Source organism: Phaethon aethereus, assembly GCF_964289735.1.
Source record: "Phaethon aethereus genome assembly, chromosome: Z".
NCBI lineage: Eukaryota > Metazoa > Chordata > Aves > Phaethontiformes > Phaethontidae > Phaethon > Phaethon aethereus.
Window position 1 is genome coordinate 59203414 of NC_138577.1, and position 19090 is coordinate 59222503.

Here is a 19090-nt window from a genome sequence, read left to right on the forward strand (position 1 = left end):
CAGGGACCATGGCTAACATTCAGGCCACCACGCTCTCCCACACATTGCAGGAAGGGGTGGGAAGGACACAGCTGCAGCCATATCCTGGAACCTAAATGTCCAATCCTGCAAGCACTGCTGGGAATGGGACAATTGGACATGGCACTGGGCAGAAAGAGGAAGGTTAGTTAATTAGGCTGTGTATTTGGTCATTGGCTTCAAAGGGGCCGGGGAGGTTCTCTATCAGAACATCATGCACTGTCCTGTGGTTTCAGCAACCGTCTGACTAAATCTGCTCTCTCAAGTTAAGTGTATGGCTAATTCCCAAAGTAACATGACTCTTGCTTAGATTCTGAGGCATTTAACTTCTACCCAGCATCTGAGGGCAGATGACTCACTTCCTCCACAGTTTTGATTCATGTCAGTTTTGTAAATCATGCATGATTTACCTTCCAAATGGTCTCTTATTTATGTCACTGATGAAATTAAAACAGAAAATCTCTGTTTCCATGGGAGAACTGAAATATCCCTTTGAAGGGCAGATGTGCTTAACAAATGGCTAGTGTGAGCCAATCAACAGGAACACTAATAATAGAGACTAATAGTTATTATCAACAATAATAAAAAGAGAATTAAAGAAAATTAAAGAGGCCACTGTTCACACACAGTGAACGCTCCTTCCTGCTTTGGAAGGAAATGCATGTGAGGTTGTTCCTTTTTTATGCTTAATATACAGTTGCCTTATTTAGCATACATAGTACTATGGCTTATAATAAAAGTTGTGTAGTCTGCAGCTTTTTAATCTTTACATCCATTCAGAGGCATCTACTGGATATGACTATGTACAAAAAAAGGAATGGATGAGTCTTGGGGTGGAGGGAAGGGAAAGAGGCAGTCAGAAGGGAAAGGGAAGCAAAGGGACTCCCAGTGAGCAGTAGAGGACAGAGGTGGGGAGGGCTGCGTGATGGATGGCAAGATTCTAAATCCCCATTGGGCAAAAGAGAAATCCTTTGCAGTACTGTTTATGCCCATCTAACAGTCTGCAGGTATTACTTCTTGAACATGTCCTGCAGGGGCCCTGGTAGGTATTTGATGACTGTGTCTAGAATGCTCTCTTCTTCCTCCTCCTCCTCCTCCCCACAGCCAGGAGGGATTGCCTTCTTTGGGCGTGTCAGACTCCCTTCAGCATTAGCTTCCAGTGCAGCCTGGGCCTCTGCTTCCTTTTCTTCCTTCTTCTTTATCCCATACTGCAGGGGAGAGACAACACATTGTCAGTCACCCACTGAACAGGATGGCTGATGAAGCCAGCCATCACACATGGCTGCAGTATGAACATCACTGTTAGTATTCTGCTTTTTCTCTTTCATACAGACACCCAAAATATCAATCCTAACAACTCCCCCCTAAGTTCAGCCCAGTGGATGGACACCTCTCACAAGAGAAGATGGTTAGATGCTCAGATCACTCAAAAACAAGCACGGGAGAGACTTTCGGACTCTACATCTGTGGGCCTAGCAAAAACAATACAATCTTTATGTTAGTAAAGTTTTGGGGTTGTATTCTGCTGGTGTTGATCCTCCTCTTTTCTGTTAACAAGTCTGATGCTCAAGTCCATCACCCACAATGATTTTGAAATTCCATCTATAACATTTTATAGTAAAAGCTTATGGATAGGGCAAAACTTCAGGAAAAAAATAATTATCAATAAAAGAAAGCGAACAGGACAGGACAGACAGGCAGACTGCAGTGAAAATGACAGTTTTACATATTTTCCTGCAGGAGATGATACCCTACACAACCCCATCCCTGTTCTTTTGGTATAAGTGGGACAGAAAGACCTCTTAGTGAAAATAAACCTTCATGAGAAACTGTATTTACACATTGAACTTTGTACTTCTGGCAGTAATGTTGACCCATACTGTCTGAAAAGAAAAATCCTTAAGTCTGTAAGTAGAATGAATACCTGAAATTTGCAATTCACATTAAGAATTAAAGGTATGCCACTAAGACTTTACATGAGTAACCAGAATCTCATTTTATTTTATATTCAAAATTCTAGATCTAATAGAAGAGTAAAGATATGCCTTTATATCTTTATATAAATCAGACTAGGGAGAGAAGTGCTGTAGTATCTCAGCTCCCACAGTAACTATAAATTTCTTTCCAACTGCTAGTTTAAAGGCATGTCCAAGGAAAACAATTTCTGCACCACCAATCCTCATGACTCCTCAGCCTTCACACATTTCAGTAATTCTCAGGTTTTGATGCTATTTCCTTAAGTGTCTGCACAGAAATTTTGGAGATTATGGTGATACAGAATTTTAAAAAATAAACTCAAACTGTCACATGCAAATCTACAGCAACAAGGATACCTGCAAGCTACCCTCTTTATTATAGAATCATAGAATAGTTTGGGTTGGAAGGGACCTTTAAAGGTCATCTAGTCCACCCCCCTGCACTGAGCAGGGACGTCTTCAACTAGAATCAGGTTGCTCAGAGATCTGCTCTGTTTATCCAAGAGCAACTCAAATTTCCCAGACTGTTTCCACTTTTTCTGGCAATAAATGGAGGTTAAGATTTCTTGGTTTTGTGATCATTGATGCAATCTCAGGAAGTGTCCCATTTCTCAGTGCCCAGCTGTGCTTCAAAGAGGCCAGCTGCATGTTTTAAGGATGCTTCGGGTCCCCAGGGTCACAGCTCTGGGATTGGCAGGAACATTCTTCTGCTCAGTCATTTCCCCTTCTAACCAGCTACCTTTATGGTTGCTCATACCCTCCTGCTCCTGCCCTATCAGGTCCTCAGCCACCAGTGACCGCACAAGCACCTGCACAATTACTTACAATCTTTTCATTTCAGCTATATTAGGGAGGCATTTGACCTTTGTGAGGAAGAGGAAAGGTATTCAGGTTTGCTGTAGCAGCTATATGAGCTTCAAAATTATTGCTTTGTAAAAGCCATTCCTTTATTTATACCTAAATTTTAATTAAAGTACCAAATGGAATTAAGATTGCTCTCAGTACACCAGAACCATAAAGTAACTAACCTAAACCCATGCAAATGCCAGCAAACCATTTTGCATGAATAAGCTTGAAAAGAACTTCAAAAATAAAATTAGATATGATTTCAAAAACATCAAAGAATTATGTTGGTGTAAAGTACTCACTGTTTTCTAGTATCAATAGTATGGTACTGCTGAATAGACATCAAGTAGATGGTCTTTTCATAATTTTCTTTTTTCATTTTTTCCATTAAGAATAGAACAAATTGTTTACCAGTAAAGCAAAAAATGCATTGCTGCTGTAATGACTTTCTTATTTCAAAGGGCTCTTCAGTTTGACAATAAATTCCTAAACACTTATAAGTAAAGACAATATTTTTGCTTCCTTTCTCCATCATCATTAAGAATTAGGATGACAGCCTGCAAGGTTGAAACAAGTAACTTCAAAGACCCCTAGTTCTCTAAATCAATACTTTCAAGCCAAAGTGTTCATTATGGACATTTGTCTTATGATTTTTATACCCAGTGGATGCCAGTCACACTAGATTTCACGGCAGAGATGTTCAAGACAAATGATGTCTCTAGTCATATCTGAGGTAAAGGAAGCATTTGATCAACTTGTAGTTACAGGGCTGAACACCACAAAGAAGATCCAACATAGGACCAGCAACCACTGCAGGGGGAATGACATACACTGCTAGGCTGTGGACAGTCTGTATGGCTGGCTGTTACTCATTCTCCCTCTCAAATCACAGGTAGATGTCTCTAGGTGATTCCCAGTGTAAATTATCTACAGTCTTTACCTTCCTTTGCTAGCTAGAGAAGAGCAGTAGTGGAGACAACACAAACCTAGTAACACAAAGGTCCCCTGCATGCTTTCAATCCTCTATCTCAAAACAAGTATCAGCTTATGGTAGGTTGATCATCTAGCTCATGAACTTGTTGAACAAACATAGATAGGGAAGATCAAAAATTATATGAAGGAATTAGCTTTCCTTAGGAAGCCTCTACTGATTGCCCTCAGAGAATCGCACAGTGCTAGACAGACCTTAGCTCTTACAAGATATGGCCAGTCTTACAGGGCAGCTGCAGAATGGGGATTGCCCCATTCATGGGGCATGACTTGGAAAGAGATTTTTCACAGTAAAAAGGCATTAAGAAAAACCAGATACTATTGTATCAGCTCACTCACACAAATGCCAAGTACAGAAATTAATTTTTCTTGGTTCTTACAAGTAGTGATGTTACAACATGCCCATTTCCCCCAAGTATTTATGTAACACACAACACAAATTTATTTTGGACAAAAGTATACTTCTTTTGGAGAAAGATGACATTGCATCAAAAGCAATTTTTATAAGAAAGGGTCAGCTTTGAGAATTTAGGGTTATAATTTAAACCTGGTGGTATTTTGTAATGCTTTACATTAATCAAAATGTAATGCTGTGATAATTCATAGATGAATAAAATTGTGGTTTTCAGGTTTGAAAGTGTTTCAGAGGAAATTAAATTATAGCAAAAAAGTTTTAATATAAGCAAAATTTTTAAAAAGCATCTTAACGTCTTCACATGAAATCTTTTAGGTGAAGTCAAAATGAATTAAAAAAAACCCCCAAAACAATGAATCTTTTTGGTGCTCTGGCTTTACTGAGGATGGGAAATACTGCATTATCTCAAATAAAATTGAAGAGTGAGAACAACTTAATTCTTTTCAAGGTCCAGCCCAAAAAAATTTAATATCGGAGGCTGTATTTTTATCATTATCTGCTTGTCCTTCACTCCTGTCACCATATATTTAACAATGTAGAATTATGGACCTAACCCAGCAAGATACTGAAACATTTTAAGTAAGTGAACCACCTTGCTGCTCCTAAAGTCATTACTATGCTGTCGTATGAGAATTGTTTTCAGTGGATCGTATGTTGGTGAAACACTGGTGGCCTGGAGTCCTCAGTCACCAAATGGAAAGAATAGGGAAAAGATACCATGGCCCTTGGTTTACCCCACACTCACTGACTGCAAGTCAGGGAAAGACCAGAGTAACAATGCTGCCATCAACTTCCTCCCCATCTCTTTCTTTCCCTATTCCTCTGCTTTCTACAGGAAGCCAAAGTAAGTGCATGAACTAGAAACATGCTGGAAATTCAATCTAACTCTAATGGCAGTAAGAGTGTCTAGGAATGGGAGACTGTTGAGCCCAGGTGGATCTGCAGCTACAACGTCAACCCACCACAAATATATTTACCATTTCTTACAACAAGCTAACCATTGCTTACTAAAAATGAGCATATCTATCTAGCAAATATCTAGGCCACAGAATAAATAAAGCAGTAATATCACAGTTAAAACACTTGCAGAAATAACTGCTTATCTCTGGGTCAGTTGTGGAACTGACTTTCCAGGAAGACAGCTGCAATCAAGGTGCAAAAGAATGATTATCTTTAGATCAGATTTGGAACTGACTCCTTAGGAACAACAAGTGATTTATCTGGAAAAACAAAAGAAATGCAGAAGCGGTTTTGCGGGGGATACAAAGAAAACTCAAAGACAGCATGGTGGGGCCATCAGAAGATTATCAGTGCAGAGGATCGTGGAGTCTGCTGCCAAGATGAACCTCTTTCCCATTGACATGCCAGGCAGGATGCCCCTAGGACTCCCATACTCTGGATGGGGATTCAAAAGACCAACAGAGTGGTCTTCCTGACCTTAAGAGGTTGGGTTAACCGTAACACAATAACCATATCATTATGCTACTCATATTTACCATGACTGTATGCTGCTAAGATTATTATAGTTACTCATTAAGATTATTACAGTTACTGACATAATTGTATCTGCCATGGTTGAACTATCATATTTTACAGTCTCTATTAAATATCACTATGTAGATACTTCGTATAGTCACAGCTTCTTTCATCACTGGGTATTTTCACTGAACACTTTTTCTCCCTCCTAGTACCTAGATAAGCAGGGAATGAAGACTGGTGCTTTTGGTACTACACACTTGTCCTGCAGCCCAGACTTGCAGCATCAGCTGCTGGGAATGTAAAGAAGATAAACAAAGGCATGTTTCAGTCCTTGGAGCAGAGAAAGGAACATGTTTCCTCAGCTAGCCTGACATATTTACAAGACTGACTAATAGAAGGTTCAGCTGACTTCAGGTGGGCATGTGAAGCCTACAGCAGGCAGTGGGATGCAAGTAAATGTCATGCCTCACTAAGATAAACTCATACAGCTCTGGATAGCAGGAATTTTGTCATGGAACAGCATGTCCTAGGTGGACGTGTCTGGCCAGCACTTCTTGTGGTTGGTAGCAACTGTCAACCAAGTCTCCTCCACTGTGGCTGCAACTGTGTGATTGAAATCTGGAGGTATGCATATAGGAACCCCACAACACAGCTGTGCACCACCCATGGTGCTAGGAATTGTTTATTGCTGGTTGTTTTCACTGTGGACAACTGACAATATTGCTGCTCTTTCACTCAAGAAACACCTCTTCCTCCCAAGGTGCTCTGAGAGTCTGAAATTGGTCTTTGGTCTGCATCCCAAGAAATAATACTGCATATCAATTAACACTGAGTTTTAGTTTCTGGAAAAAGTTTGGTGTATGAATGATACTGGTTACATTTCTCTTCAGAGAATTTTTCTACTCAGTGGTTTTGTGCAGGCGCAGGTAGTACTGAACCTGTGCCTGAAAAGATGTGACAAATTCAGCTATCTCTGGAATTACTGTTTTATTTACCAGCTGAGCTTTTAAAAGCTACCAAGAGATTTCAATGCGTGTTCCTTATCTTCCTTCATATATAAATTAGGGGAGACCTTTTTCTCTTCTTACACAGCCCTGTTTGTTAGTTTGTTAAACTTCATTAACATTCCAACCCACAACACAACAAAAAAAGAACAAATTTATTAACCAGTCTTGAAAGCATATAGTTAGAGAAGACACTGAAAGGGCAATTTGCCCACCCTTCCACCTCAAGGGTTAACTTGACTTGAACAAGTCTTTTTCTTAGAGATCTCAGTTGATGAAGAACTCTCACCGGCTCTGGAACTTAACTACCCTTTACAATTAAAACATTGCTCCTCAAGTCTAACATGATTCTTTCTGAAATGCCTTTATAAAAGAAAAAAAAAAAAAACCCTGGAAAACTGAAAAGACAAAGCTAGTGCAAAAAGATTTATACTTCTCCTGTCCTTTTAGGCTTAATTTATTATATGTGCTAAGTTATTTTTTTTCTCTTCCATTACCAAAGAGAACACGAGCCAATGAAGATCTTCCCATCATTACCTCATGGAACCTTCTCCTAGGACTATATGTCTGGACTAGGACTGAAATAAATCAAGAGCAATAGGTAGCGTTTAGTACTGAGCTTTAGTTCCACAGCTGTGAGAGTCTGGAATACAGAAAAAGACTCTACGTTTATTTCATTTTTACAAGCCTGAAGTCTGTCTACATGTTTTCTTTGGTCTCTCCGTGAGTGGACAGACTGCCAAGCACATCTTTGGCTTTATCTTTCAGGTGAAGATGAGGCAGTTTTCAGCAGAGGCTTAGGAAAGTATCTGCCATTGTGATGGACTATGGTCTGGTTTTGTCTTTTTACTGATGCTACAGTATTGCTTACAGATCTTCCTGTGGTGAGAGTGCTGCTGTGTGTTTATATGGCAATGAAAACAGCATATTTTTCCTCCCCTATGCCTATTCCCTCCAAGGCTCTGAGCTAGGGATGTTACAGAATGAGAGAAGGGCTTTCCTACAGGACATGACAGTACTGAAACCCAGAGCCCTGAGTACTCTCTTCTCAGCACACAGACCTGCTGATTCAAAGAAATTCAAACGTAAGAAATTTAAACTCAATAACATCAAAGTGTTATTAAGCAGACATCTTTATTGCAGTGCTGGACGCATGGGAGATATCTCCTCCTAACATGGGTGCGTTGAAACAGAAGGTTGTCCTTTATATACCTTAAAGACATGAATACTCACACATTTTCCAAGAAATCACCGCCTCCTTTCTTACCTACTACAATTACATAATGCTGGTGTTGCAAAACTACACTACGCATATATTGGGGTCTCAGGTGGCCGTCGGTGGTCATTTGGGGAGTTAGCGCCCTACTCCTTTTTCTCTTTTATGGTCACAGATCTCTTGAGTACAATTTATTCTCCCTGGATGTTTGCCCCTTCTGTTGTTCAGCCAAGCAGTTCCTTATCATCCTTGTTAGAGCACTCCTGCTAGGATGTTTCTATTCTCAAGGTTAAGATACCTTCTCTGTACTCATTAATTTCTCAGTCCTTGCTCTTAACTATTTTCCTATTTGTTATCTCCACCTGTCTTCTCTGTTTCTACTTGTGTTTTAATTTTCATGAGCCCTGCTTTCCCGGTGATTAACTGTTTACACATAGTTACAACATTGGCATTGAGGCAAACACAACCTAAGGACTATGAGAGTAGGCTGTTAAACACAATCACATGGTTATTAGGCTAAAAGTTAAAGTAAGCCCCTAATCAATAACCTTCCAAAGTTAAACTAATCCTCTAATCAATAATCTTCCAAAAAGTACATATATTGAGCCTTGTTTCACTGCTGTGATGTCTATCGAGCGCAGCAATGTGCACTGGCTCTTCTTCCACCTCAACGTTAGGGAATTTTTTATTTCATTTGTGTGTGAACTTTGAATCTTTATTTGTTGTTTGTTTTTATTGGTCTACTTGTCTTTCTGATCTGTTCATTTATCCCTCCTGTCTTGATGTCCCAGGAGTTGCTATGCAGAGGGGGAGAGGATTAGTCCCCAGAAAACTTCTGAAGCCTTTTAACACATTTGAAAGGAGGACACTATCTTTGTCCTCAATTTATCCATTTCAATCTAAGCCATGCAATGTTAGAATTACCCAGACTGCCTCAGGCAGCTCAGCCATCCTGACCCTGGATAATCTCTGTGCTTTGTGAGGAGTGATAAACAAAGAATCACAGCCTGCCACATGGGAAACTGCGCAACATTCCAGTTGTGGTAGAGAATGAAAGCTAACAGAGAGTGCTGGTTGTCTCAATCCCTGTCCCTTGCTAGCGGTGTGTGTGAGTGGTGTGTCTGAGTGTTCTTGTCACCACATGCTGCTGCATAGATCTGCTGACCAGGACACTGTCACTTTTTTAGTGGAAGAGGTCTGATTAATAGTGGAAAAGAACAAGGCAAAGTCTGATAACTGCAGTCCTAAATTACGTTGTTCAACTGCATGTGAGCAGCTTGCACCACATGCACAGATCAGATGTGGATTTCAAAGGTCTCATCTGATATTCATCTGCCTCCCATCAGTATCTTTTTCTGGTGGCGTTGGGGGAATCTGACAGTCACTTCCTTCTCCCCCACAGCAACATCGCTGCCCGAGAATCACAAAACTGTTTTCCATTCTGATTGGCTGTGGGATTGCAACACATTCCTATGGAATACCCATTTCCCCCAGCATCCACAGAAGTGCTGCCCAAATCAATAGATATGAAATTTGTTTTTCTGCTGCCCCACAATGGAGATAGTGGAAGATAAAGCACTGCTTTCCTGAGCAGATTTGATCTGTACTCAACAAGCCTTGCTGCTTTACCTTGCAAAGTAACATCACATCTGTCCAATGCTTTTTTGTTTGTGTAACTGTGAGTTAAAAACAACTCCATCTGGTTCCTGGCTGCACGAGTCACTGAATTTGCTGCAAACTCAGATCAAGGGGACTCTTTCCATTGGTCTCAATGAAGGTGGGACCAGACATATATGGTTAAAGGACACAGATCGGAATTATGTTTTGCCTTGATCCACTATGGATGCTGACTCTATGTTGAAACAAATTGGCCATTCTGCTCACTGCTCAACTGCCTGGATTATGCTAGGTTGCCCTAGCTTCTTTGTCAAAATGCTTCTTTCCCATTACTACATCCAGGTGGTGTGAACTACAATTTGTGAACACATTTACTCCTCTTTTGGAAGAAAGATCCTATGAGAAAGAACAGACATAGGTATCACATAGCATGATTTTTTTTGAATATTCAGCAGAAAACATGTTTTCTTTTTCTCTGCATTTGCAAATACATTAATTTTGCTTCCTCTTGTGTATGCAGCATCCATATTAAAACAGTGCCTTAATGCATAATGGTCAGCCTCAGTGAGAGGGAATGAGGCTTAGAAAGTTTCAGGAGTGGAGGTAATTAAATTACTGCTGAATAGCAAAGACTTCCATCTTGTAATCAGAGAAGAAATATCCAGCGTAAGCAGAGAATATCTGACTCATGAAGAAGAGCATAGGATCAGAGGCTCTAAAATATTGATTTTAGGTACCTGGACAGTTGACTGAAACCACCACACTGACTCGTGACCACAGAGCCCAAGATAAGTACTATACAAGTTGTACTCCTAAGCCTGTTAGGTGCTTTAGAAAATCTCTCCCCAAGAACCTGATTTGTGGCTTCAATTAGGAAAATCTGAGTCAATTCTATTCTTCAAAGCAGCTAAGACAGAATTAAGAAAAGTTACATATTCCACAGTAACAATTACAATTGTTTATATGTTACAGTGAAAATTTAGTTTCGCTGCATGATCACGAGGATGGGGTTAAGCTGCAAAAGGTTCCCATGAGAACAGAGGGATTTTCCAGTGATGGAGAGCAGATGTGTTCCTAGCCAAAGTGGGATATGATTTCTTGTGTTTCCAATGTCTGCATTTATTTTTTTACAAGAAAAACTTCCCAGAAGCCAATGGCTGGGAACTGGAAATGCACAAATGCAGTCATTTGTATAAGTTTAGAAAAAATTATGTTACAGCTATATATCTCACAACATAATAAATACGTAAGATGTATCTGTGTTTATGTGTGCTTTTTCCAAGATCAGAACATGGAGTATAAGCTGATCTTCCTCCTTCCTCCCTCCTGCAATTTTTTGCTTTGCCAAATGAAAGTCTACCTTGTAGTACAAGGCTGGTAAAATTAATTTCCCGGGATGCTGCAGTAATTTATATTAGATATAGCTATTTATTTTCCATAGCCTTTTTTTAACATATGTGAAAAACTAATTTTTCTTAAAAAAAAAGTTTTATTTTTGCATTATTTAATCTTATTTTGAAAGCTCTAGTCCAGTCAGTGTAGCTCTGTGCTTGTTTTTCTACAAGAACCTAATATAAGTGCTCCAGTGGATGAGGAGTGGTTCAATGCAAAATGAGTAGTCAGTTTTGTCTTAAGGTGAAAATGCAGGTAACTGCCAAAAGAAATATTATTTATCCTCTCCAGGGGGATAGGGAACTCGTTGACTGTTCATGAGGCTTAGAAATTATTATTATCCTGCATTGCTAGGTTTGTGCTTGCCAGAGTTCATAATTTCATTGCCTTTTTGATCATAAGCACTTTGGCATACTGGAGGTTGAAGCCAGCAGAAATTCAGAGGCTAAACCCTAAATGGCTGATTTGTTTCAAGTTCTCATGTGAGCTCTCTGCTTCTGATCACTTTGCAAATCTCTGTGAGGCCACTAAAAGTAGATATAAAAAACCCCAGTTTCTGGGTGCCAGTTTTTTTTCTAGTATGTAGCATTAATTTCTCTGTGCACATGTCAGCTATTATGAACTTTAGGTTGTGCTTCACATTTTGTAATATGCTAAAAAGTGCTCTTGAATATGTAGGAGTGTGTTACCAGCAAAGAAAAGTGGCAGGTAACAGAGCTCATCCCAGCAGATCAAGAAGGAACTTAGAAAGCGTTCTGGAAGTGATATTGTTGTACATGATTGGAAATATGCTCCAGCTAAATTTATGTTCCCTGCTGTAGTTCAGCACTGTGATTGACAGTCACATTCAACTGTACCCTTCTATTACATAGCAGAATTGAGGGAAATGAAAAAGATGAAATTGTATCTAAACAAAGACAACAGATCATAAACATAGCTTAATTGTTACACAAGCAAAAAAAAAATATTAGCAGAGAGTCAAGTAACAGTCCCAAATATAAAAGGAGCACTCATATCACCACTGCTGAGAATCCTGGGGACCAACCTGGAAGGAAAATAGTCCACTAGACTGGCATTTAGGTATGCATCTACATTTTTCCCTAGCTTTCTGTGTGACCTGTGTGGGAGAGAATTAAGTTCTTCTTGGTGGACTGAGAATTTAAATAAGATTTACCCTTCCATAGGGGCTGTAGTGAGAGCATTTGCTCTGATCCACAGTCATTGCTTGTAAAGATGCCACACTGAATATAACAAGTTGCTTCCATGCCATCCTGATAAGGTTATTCTGTCCTCAGTAACTCCCCTGGATTGATAGGATGAGTTTGTCAGGACATTAATCTCCCTCAATGTTTTCACTAAGAATTTTTTTTCCTTTAGTAACCTGCACCAATGTTTTCAATGCTGACTTTGCTGACAGCACAAGACAACGTAATTCTGCAACAGTAAAAACTCAGGAAAGGTTAGTTAGGTGATTGATTATCTTTAGTCCTTGCTGTGAGAGTATTTAATTTTTGTCATCAACTCCTTGGGGATTCTTTTGTGGAATAAATCCTGCCATACCCCATGTGGTTAGTATCTAATTAGCACACCCACCCTGATAGTACCTCTGTGAAGACCAAGGCATTGCCCACAAGCTCAGAGCCAAGATTCTGATTTTACCAAAGGTAGTTAGTCAATTAGTTTCAAACCTTTGATACACATTTCGCTCTGAAGTACAAAAGTGCTTCTCAATCCCATTAGCTGGCAACAGAGAGAAGAACTCTGATATCAAAATGTGAAGTACATTTTTTACACCCAAAAAGTTCAAGTAAGAAAGTGTGAATGCTTATTCACATGCTGTAGCCCTTCACAGGGACATGAAAAAATGAAGGGCATGTCACTGGTCTTTCCCCAGCCCTTTTTGATCTGGCACACCAGCATTTCCCTTTTGTAACTCAATGTAGTTTTCTTGCTCCCCAAGAGGCTGTAAAGTCATGTTTGTAGCGAGTGAAAGTTAGTAAGGGAGAATATCTGGTGCATCTTAACAAGCCAACAGAATAGCTGTAATGGTGTTACAGTGCTAGAGGGACCCATTCAGGCTCTAGGGTGCTGCAAGGTTGGGTTGCTATTACAAATTTGGAGAACTGTTGTCACCTGTAAACAGCCACCGCATTATAAAGCTCCCACCACCGCAACAGCCTGCAATTAGCTTGGGCCGATAGCTCAAAGCCCACACAAGAGATGAGGTACATATTTCACATTTCTTCCAGATGGAATCAGCTGTTGACCTTTTCTCATTCTTTCTGTTGACTAGCCATCAGCAGAGAACAGATGTTTAGCATTGTCAGTGATATGTAAGCAGGGGAAGATCCCATGAAGCTCACAAACCACATCAAGATAGGAGCTAAAGGGAAAGACAAACTTTGTATAGAAGAGTTTTCTGACTCTACTGTACATTTTCCATAGGCATGCCTATGTTTTATGGCAAGAAAACAAAGGAGTTTCATTTCACTCCTAGCAGCTTCTAGTTACTAAAGTAAGAAAAGGATCCTTTTCAAGGGAGAACAGTTACTATAATAATTTTCAAAGGTTCTTGAGCTCTTGGTTGTGACCTGAAGTTTTTCTTGCCCTCTCCATATGCAGGGCCTCATAGCAATTGAGACAGGAGGGAATGGAACAACTGAAACGTTAACCTCTCGCTGGGTGGAGGCATTCATCCTCCAGACAGTGAGCCAGGAAAAGAGTCACAAGCCCATCTAGATTCTCTCCTTGACCTGATTGGGTGTTTTTTTCTGACACAGCAACAAATGGGATCTTTTGCAGTGGCATGTTGTCTTTTCATCGTGTCCATTTAAAAAAGTAGCAGCTCTAAGTACTCACTTATGGGATAAGTAATACCCTGCCATGATCATGTTATCCTCCTCAAGCAAGGCAAATGAAGGCTGGCTCTCTTTTTCACATTGTCTGAGCACTTCGGCATCGTCAATGAGACTTCCAGTACTCTTGGGGGTGGGATGTGAGAGAGAGACCTTACAATCACATTGAAATTGGGCCTTGGATGACAGGAAGTGGCAGAGTGTCTTGGAAGGAAACATATTAATTACTAACTGAGCCTGCACATGCCTGTGACCATGCACATCAGAAGCATCCTCAGCTGACCATGCAGTTCCATGCCTCAGACCACTATTTAGTACCTTTCCACAATTTTCCCATCATAAAATATCTACATGTGCCTAACACGGGCCATGAACCAGTGGGAATGCTGTCATTTCAGAAATTTCCATCTCTCAGGCTATTAATGAACAGTTATTCTTCAAATGTAAAAAAAGTAATTAAAAGAACAACTAAAAAAACACCTCACTGAAACACACATGAGCTTTTTTGGATCAGCTGGGTTTTTTTTAATAGGCAAAACCTCAGACATTTGGGTAAAGGCCCTAGTTAACCAAATTGCTGCTAAAATATGGAATCTTTTAATGTAATAGCTTTTGCTGAGAAGCAGGGAGAAAAACCCTTTTAAATCTCAGTGTTTGCAACCACAAAAGAAGTCCTGTGTTAGTGGAAGTATCTCTTTCATTAATAGTAGAGTACTTCAAAAATTACTACCATGCACATACACACTGAAGAAGATAGCACAAATGCAGTGAGGAAAATGGAAACTCTGACATTGGAAGAAGAAACACTGTTGCCTCTGAGAAGCACTAAAAAGAAAGGGCGCTCTGGTTTCAAAACAGAGAAGCTGGCAATCAACTCAGCCCAACCTAGAGCCAGGACAGGACAAGCAAAAAGGACACATAGAAATTATGTTCTGTATCTGAACTGGCTGGGTTGCAGGACTGAAAGATGTTGTGTCATGCGCACTGATAGGCAGCTCCTGGCATCATGTCAACAGGTCAAGCAGATATATTACCCTCCGATTACCTTTCAGGTCTTGCTTAGCAGATGCTGAGGTATGTGTTTTGAGTTCTGTCACTTGCTGCTCTTGACCTGATGTGTTCTGAGGGTGGAAATCCCTCATCTGCAGGAGTTCTGCCAAAGGGGTTTGTAGAGTGTGGGAGGATAGGAAGTTTGCATGTTAGCAAAAAACTTGTGTGCAGATTTTTAAGCAGGGCACAAGCTTCTAATTCTGGAGTTCTTTCAAAAAGAGTGGGAAACATGGTATTCATTTTCTTGCTGATTGATAGAAAATTTCCCTCTTATTTACATACTCATGCATTCTGGGCATCCTGACTGGTAACAGCTTGCCTGTCACTTTCCCAATGTAGCAGGTTTCTCAGCCCCAGTTCCTGCTCTTGTTTGACTTGGTTCTCCCTCCATAAAGAAACCAGCCTCTCCCACAGGTGTGTCAAGAGAAAAAAGTGGGAGCCTTAGAAACACACAGTCTCTGATCATCTGAAGGCAGAACCACTCACTGCCAGCATGATCATAGCTGGCTTTAAAAGCACCTACTTGCTCTCTAGATTACCCATCAATATTCCATCAAATACCTGCTTCCCAGCACAGCACAGCAAGCCTGAGGACACTGTATTATTATTCAGTAATGCTGTGCAAAAATGTCATTTGCCTGACTATTCAGGCTTGTATTTAGAAAATTACTTTTCTATGGCACTAACTTCATCAGCCTTTATCAGAGCAGGTGTGGAGCTCCCAAGAGAAGAAGGTGCCAGCTCATGCAGGAGGAGGGATAGCAACACTGCAAACAATGAAGAACGTAGGAAGCAGGAAGCTGCTTTATTTCAATGAAATTAATTAGAAGACATTAACACTATTTTTCCGACTTTGCCCTGTGGCTTTTCCCACTGGGATATAATCTGGTAAGTATATTCAAAACAAAAAGTAAAAACTCCAGACACTACAGCAATTCCCCTCTGCACCATACTTTAAAAACACAGGGCATTTCTACAGCACAAAGGACAAAGACTGGGAAGCGACTCTGTATTGGGTTTACACGTCCACATGCTGGCAGCAGCGGTCTACTAGGGTGGCCTCTGTGACAAGAGGCCAGGGGCTGCCCTGTGCCAGACACTGCCAGTTCCAGCTCCAGAGAGAGAGACATGGAGTGCAAACTGGTATCTGATTTAAGGCCATGATTAAGAGGAACTAAGCCAATTATTTAGCAAGATGTTCTCCCATTTGGGACACTCCTCCATTTAGCAAGATGTTCTCCCATGTGAGGCTTTGCAATGAGCCTGGTAATAGAAGAAGAGGCTCCCCATGAGAACCTTGCTCAGTTTGATAGCCAAGTTAAGCATCTGTTCGGAGCTTTTCTAGTGACTGGGGAGACACATACACTGTGAAGAGCAATACATCCTGTCCCAAGGCAGGTACCTAAGACATCATCCTGAAAGGGGGTTGTGGCGACATGGGTGTTGGTGTCTTCTCCCAACTAACTAGTGATAGGATGAGAGGAAATGGCCTCAAGTTGTGCCAGGGGAGGTTTAGATTGGGTATTAGGAAAAATTTCTTCACTGAGAGAGTGGTCAAGCATTGGAACAGGCTGCCCAGGGAGGTGGTGGAGTGACCACCACTGGAAGTGTTCAAAAAACTTGTGGATATGGCATTTCGGGACACAGTTTAGGAGGCATGGTGGTGTTGGGTTAACAGCTGCACTTGATGATCTTGAAGGTCCTTTCCAACCTTAATGATTCTGTGATTCTGTGAGGCACACATTTCTCCCTCCTGAATACTGAGGAAGAATTGACTACCAGCTCAGATGGAGACAATGAATAGTTTCATAACTAAAGCTTAATAAGGCACTTCATGAACCTGGTTATCCTTAAAATGATAGCAAAATATTCCCAGGGCTTCCTCCTCAGCTGAATTAATTTCCCTCTCACTCTGAACTCTGTAAGTGCCCATTGTGAAGTTGGTTTTGTTTTTTTTTTTAATAGATACTTAATTACCTGTTCTCATTCTGACCAATTCACTAGAATCAGAAAGCATTTTCTCTCTCTCTCTCTCTCTCTCCAATTCCCTTCCCTTAGGCATAATCAATTCCTTCTGCAGAAATGGAAACAGCCTGGGAATACATTTGGGTTCTGCTAATGAAAGCTAGCAATAGCTATGAGATTCACCATAGCATGTCCCAACTAGTTCCGATGCATATTATGTCACACACTATCATTTCACAGCTAACAGCTAGCACAAAGAAAAAGAGTCTTTTAAAATGAAGGCCAAACTACCTTCACTTAGTGCTGACTGAATATACTTCTTGGCTTATACATGGATTCAATCTAGATGTGGTTTCAGGATAGTCTTCCTGCAATTCTCGTTTCCTTACAACAAGACTTTTTGTTGCATGCTAGATCTTAGCTCTTTTTAAATGTGAGGCCTATCTCTTTGAGGAACCAAAGATCAGCTTCACCAGGTCCTGTTCTTAGCCTCTTTGGAAGAAAGAAGATGTGTCTCCCCTGACCGATATGAAGTTATTAACTCTTCCACAGAGTTAATGGCTTCCCAGTCAGGATGGTAATACTCGCTACCTGCCCCTCAATTGAGAGATCATGCGCTAAATGATCATTTCAGCTGTGGAATGCGCAGCAGGAATAGGTGAGTTCTTGAGATGTTGAGACTGATGTCCCACCTCACTAACTATCTGTTTCCCTCAGTGACCTGTGGACCTTTTCTAGTGATGCTGCTAAGCTGGACAGTTCCTGCATGGAAAAGTTCAGGGAACAAGCTTTTGCTGTTTTTCTCTCCACATCCTGAGCCACAGAGCAGTAGGGTGATCTCCCAGCAGATATTTTCTTTAAGTACTGGTCTGCCACCACTACTCTCCTGAAACCTGAGGCCCTCCCAGACTGAATCCTTGAAGGGAACTCATGGGTCTTAACATTTGAATGGTTGCATAGTACTAAATCTCATCAGCCTAACAGAGTTCTGGAGAACACTTTCCTTTCTGTGAAGAATTAAGATTTTGCTACAAGAATGAGGTTTCATCGGGGAAGGGAAGGGAAGGGAAGGGAAGGGAAGGGAAGGGAAGGGAAGGGAAGGGAAGGGAAGGGAAGGGAAGGGAAGGGAAGGGAAGGGAAGGGAAGGGAAGGGAAGGGAAGGGAAGGGAAGGGAAGGGAAGGGAAGGGAAGGGAAGGGAAGGGGAAGGGGAAGGGGAAGGGGAAGAGGAAGGGGAAGGGGAAGGGAGGGGAGGGAAACCACAGAGCAAAATGAGTAGAAGGATTGCAACGGTACAGCAGAACTGTAATACTGTTTTAGATCAGGAATCCAGTTAGCTGGGCAGAAGTTGCTGCTTCGAGAAGGACTGTAAAAGTTAGGGTAATATTAAATGATCCTGCCTCTGGTATCAACTACTTTAAATCATCAGCAGTTCAGGGATATTGTAAAACCAAGCTTGCATTTGGGCTGTCATATTTCTCCATATCTCTCTTCTCCATGAATGGATGTAATGTTTCTTCTTTTTTAATCCAGTTAAATTTTTGCATTTGCAGGTTGCAAGACTTCAGACATTATGCTTGAAAATTGATGCAATCTACATATAGAATACTGCAACACACCCAAAACCGTGAATCCTTTAACAAGGATTTCATAATGCCTGCAAAACTCTACATCCATCCCTCCACCTTCTCTGATGAGTTGCTAGAGTGGCTTGCCAAATCCCACCCTTACTGGGAATCTCTGTGAAAATTTGTTGAGATGGATGCAAGTGTTGCACATTCTTCTGAGCTTCCATGTTGCAACATTATACCTTCGGTGCTCTTTCAATCACAGCTAGAGACTGAACTACTGGGTTAAGACTGAATTCCAGACAGCATGGAAGAGAGAGTGAGTGTTATGTGTGGACGTGACCATTATTTAGTCTGAAGGAGCACTTGTTCACTAAAAAAAGTTTCAACAAATTCAACAAATGGAGCACAGTTAAGATACTCTGCTAATTGTTTATTATATATATTTAAAGACTTAGGCATACAGATAACTCTACAGCTACATGGAAATCAGAGGTCTACCTTTATTTGGACTCAGCAAGGAAGTCTGAGCCCTAGAGAACATGCCTGCTAACTGTCTTCTCGTTCAAAACTGTAGTGCAGAATTGGGACAACATACGCTTAGAGGAACACTTTTGTGCACAGTCTTCCCATTCTGTGTGTTTTCAATTTTCAAGGCTTTTTAAAAAATCAAGTGACTCTTTAATAGTTAGGGAAATCAG

The 19090-nt window shown here is 40.8% G+C and overlaps 1 protein-coding gene across 1 annotated transcript in view; it reads right to left on the bottom strand.

Moving 5' to 3' along the window:
* Positions 1 to 1028: 1028 nt before the first annotated feature.
* Positions 1029 to 19090, bottom strand: part of CPLX1 (complexin 1) — a gene marked incomplete at both ends in the record, with an annotated part of 101710 nt that continues 83648 nt past the window's right edge. The window contains one exon of the mRNA XM_082013376.1: positions 1029 to 1226. Within this exon, the coding sequence (XP_081869502.1) occupies positions 1029 to 1226 (198 nt within the window). The remainder of the gene's footprint in view (positions 1227 to 19090) is intronic.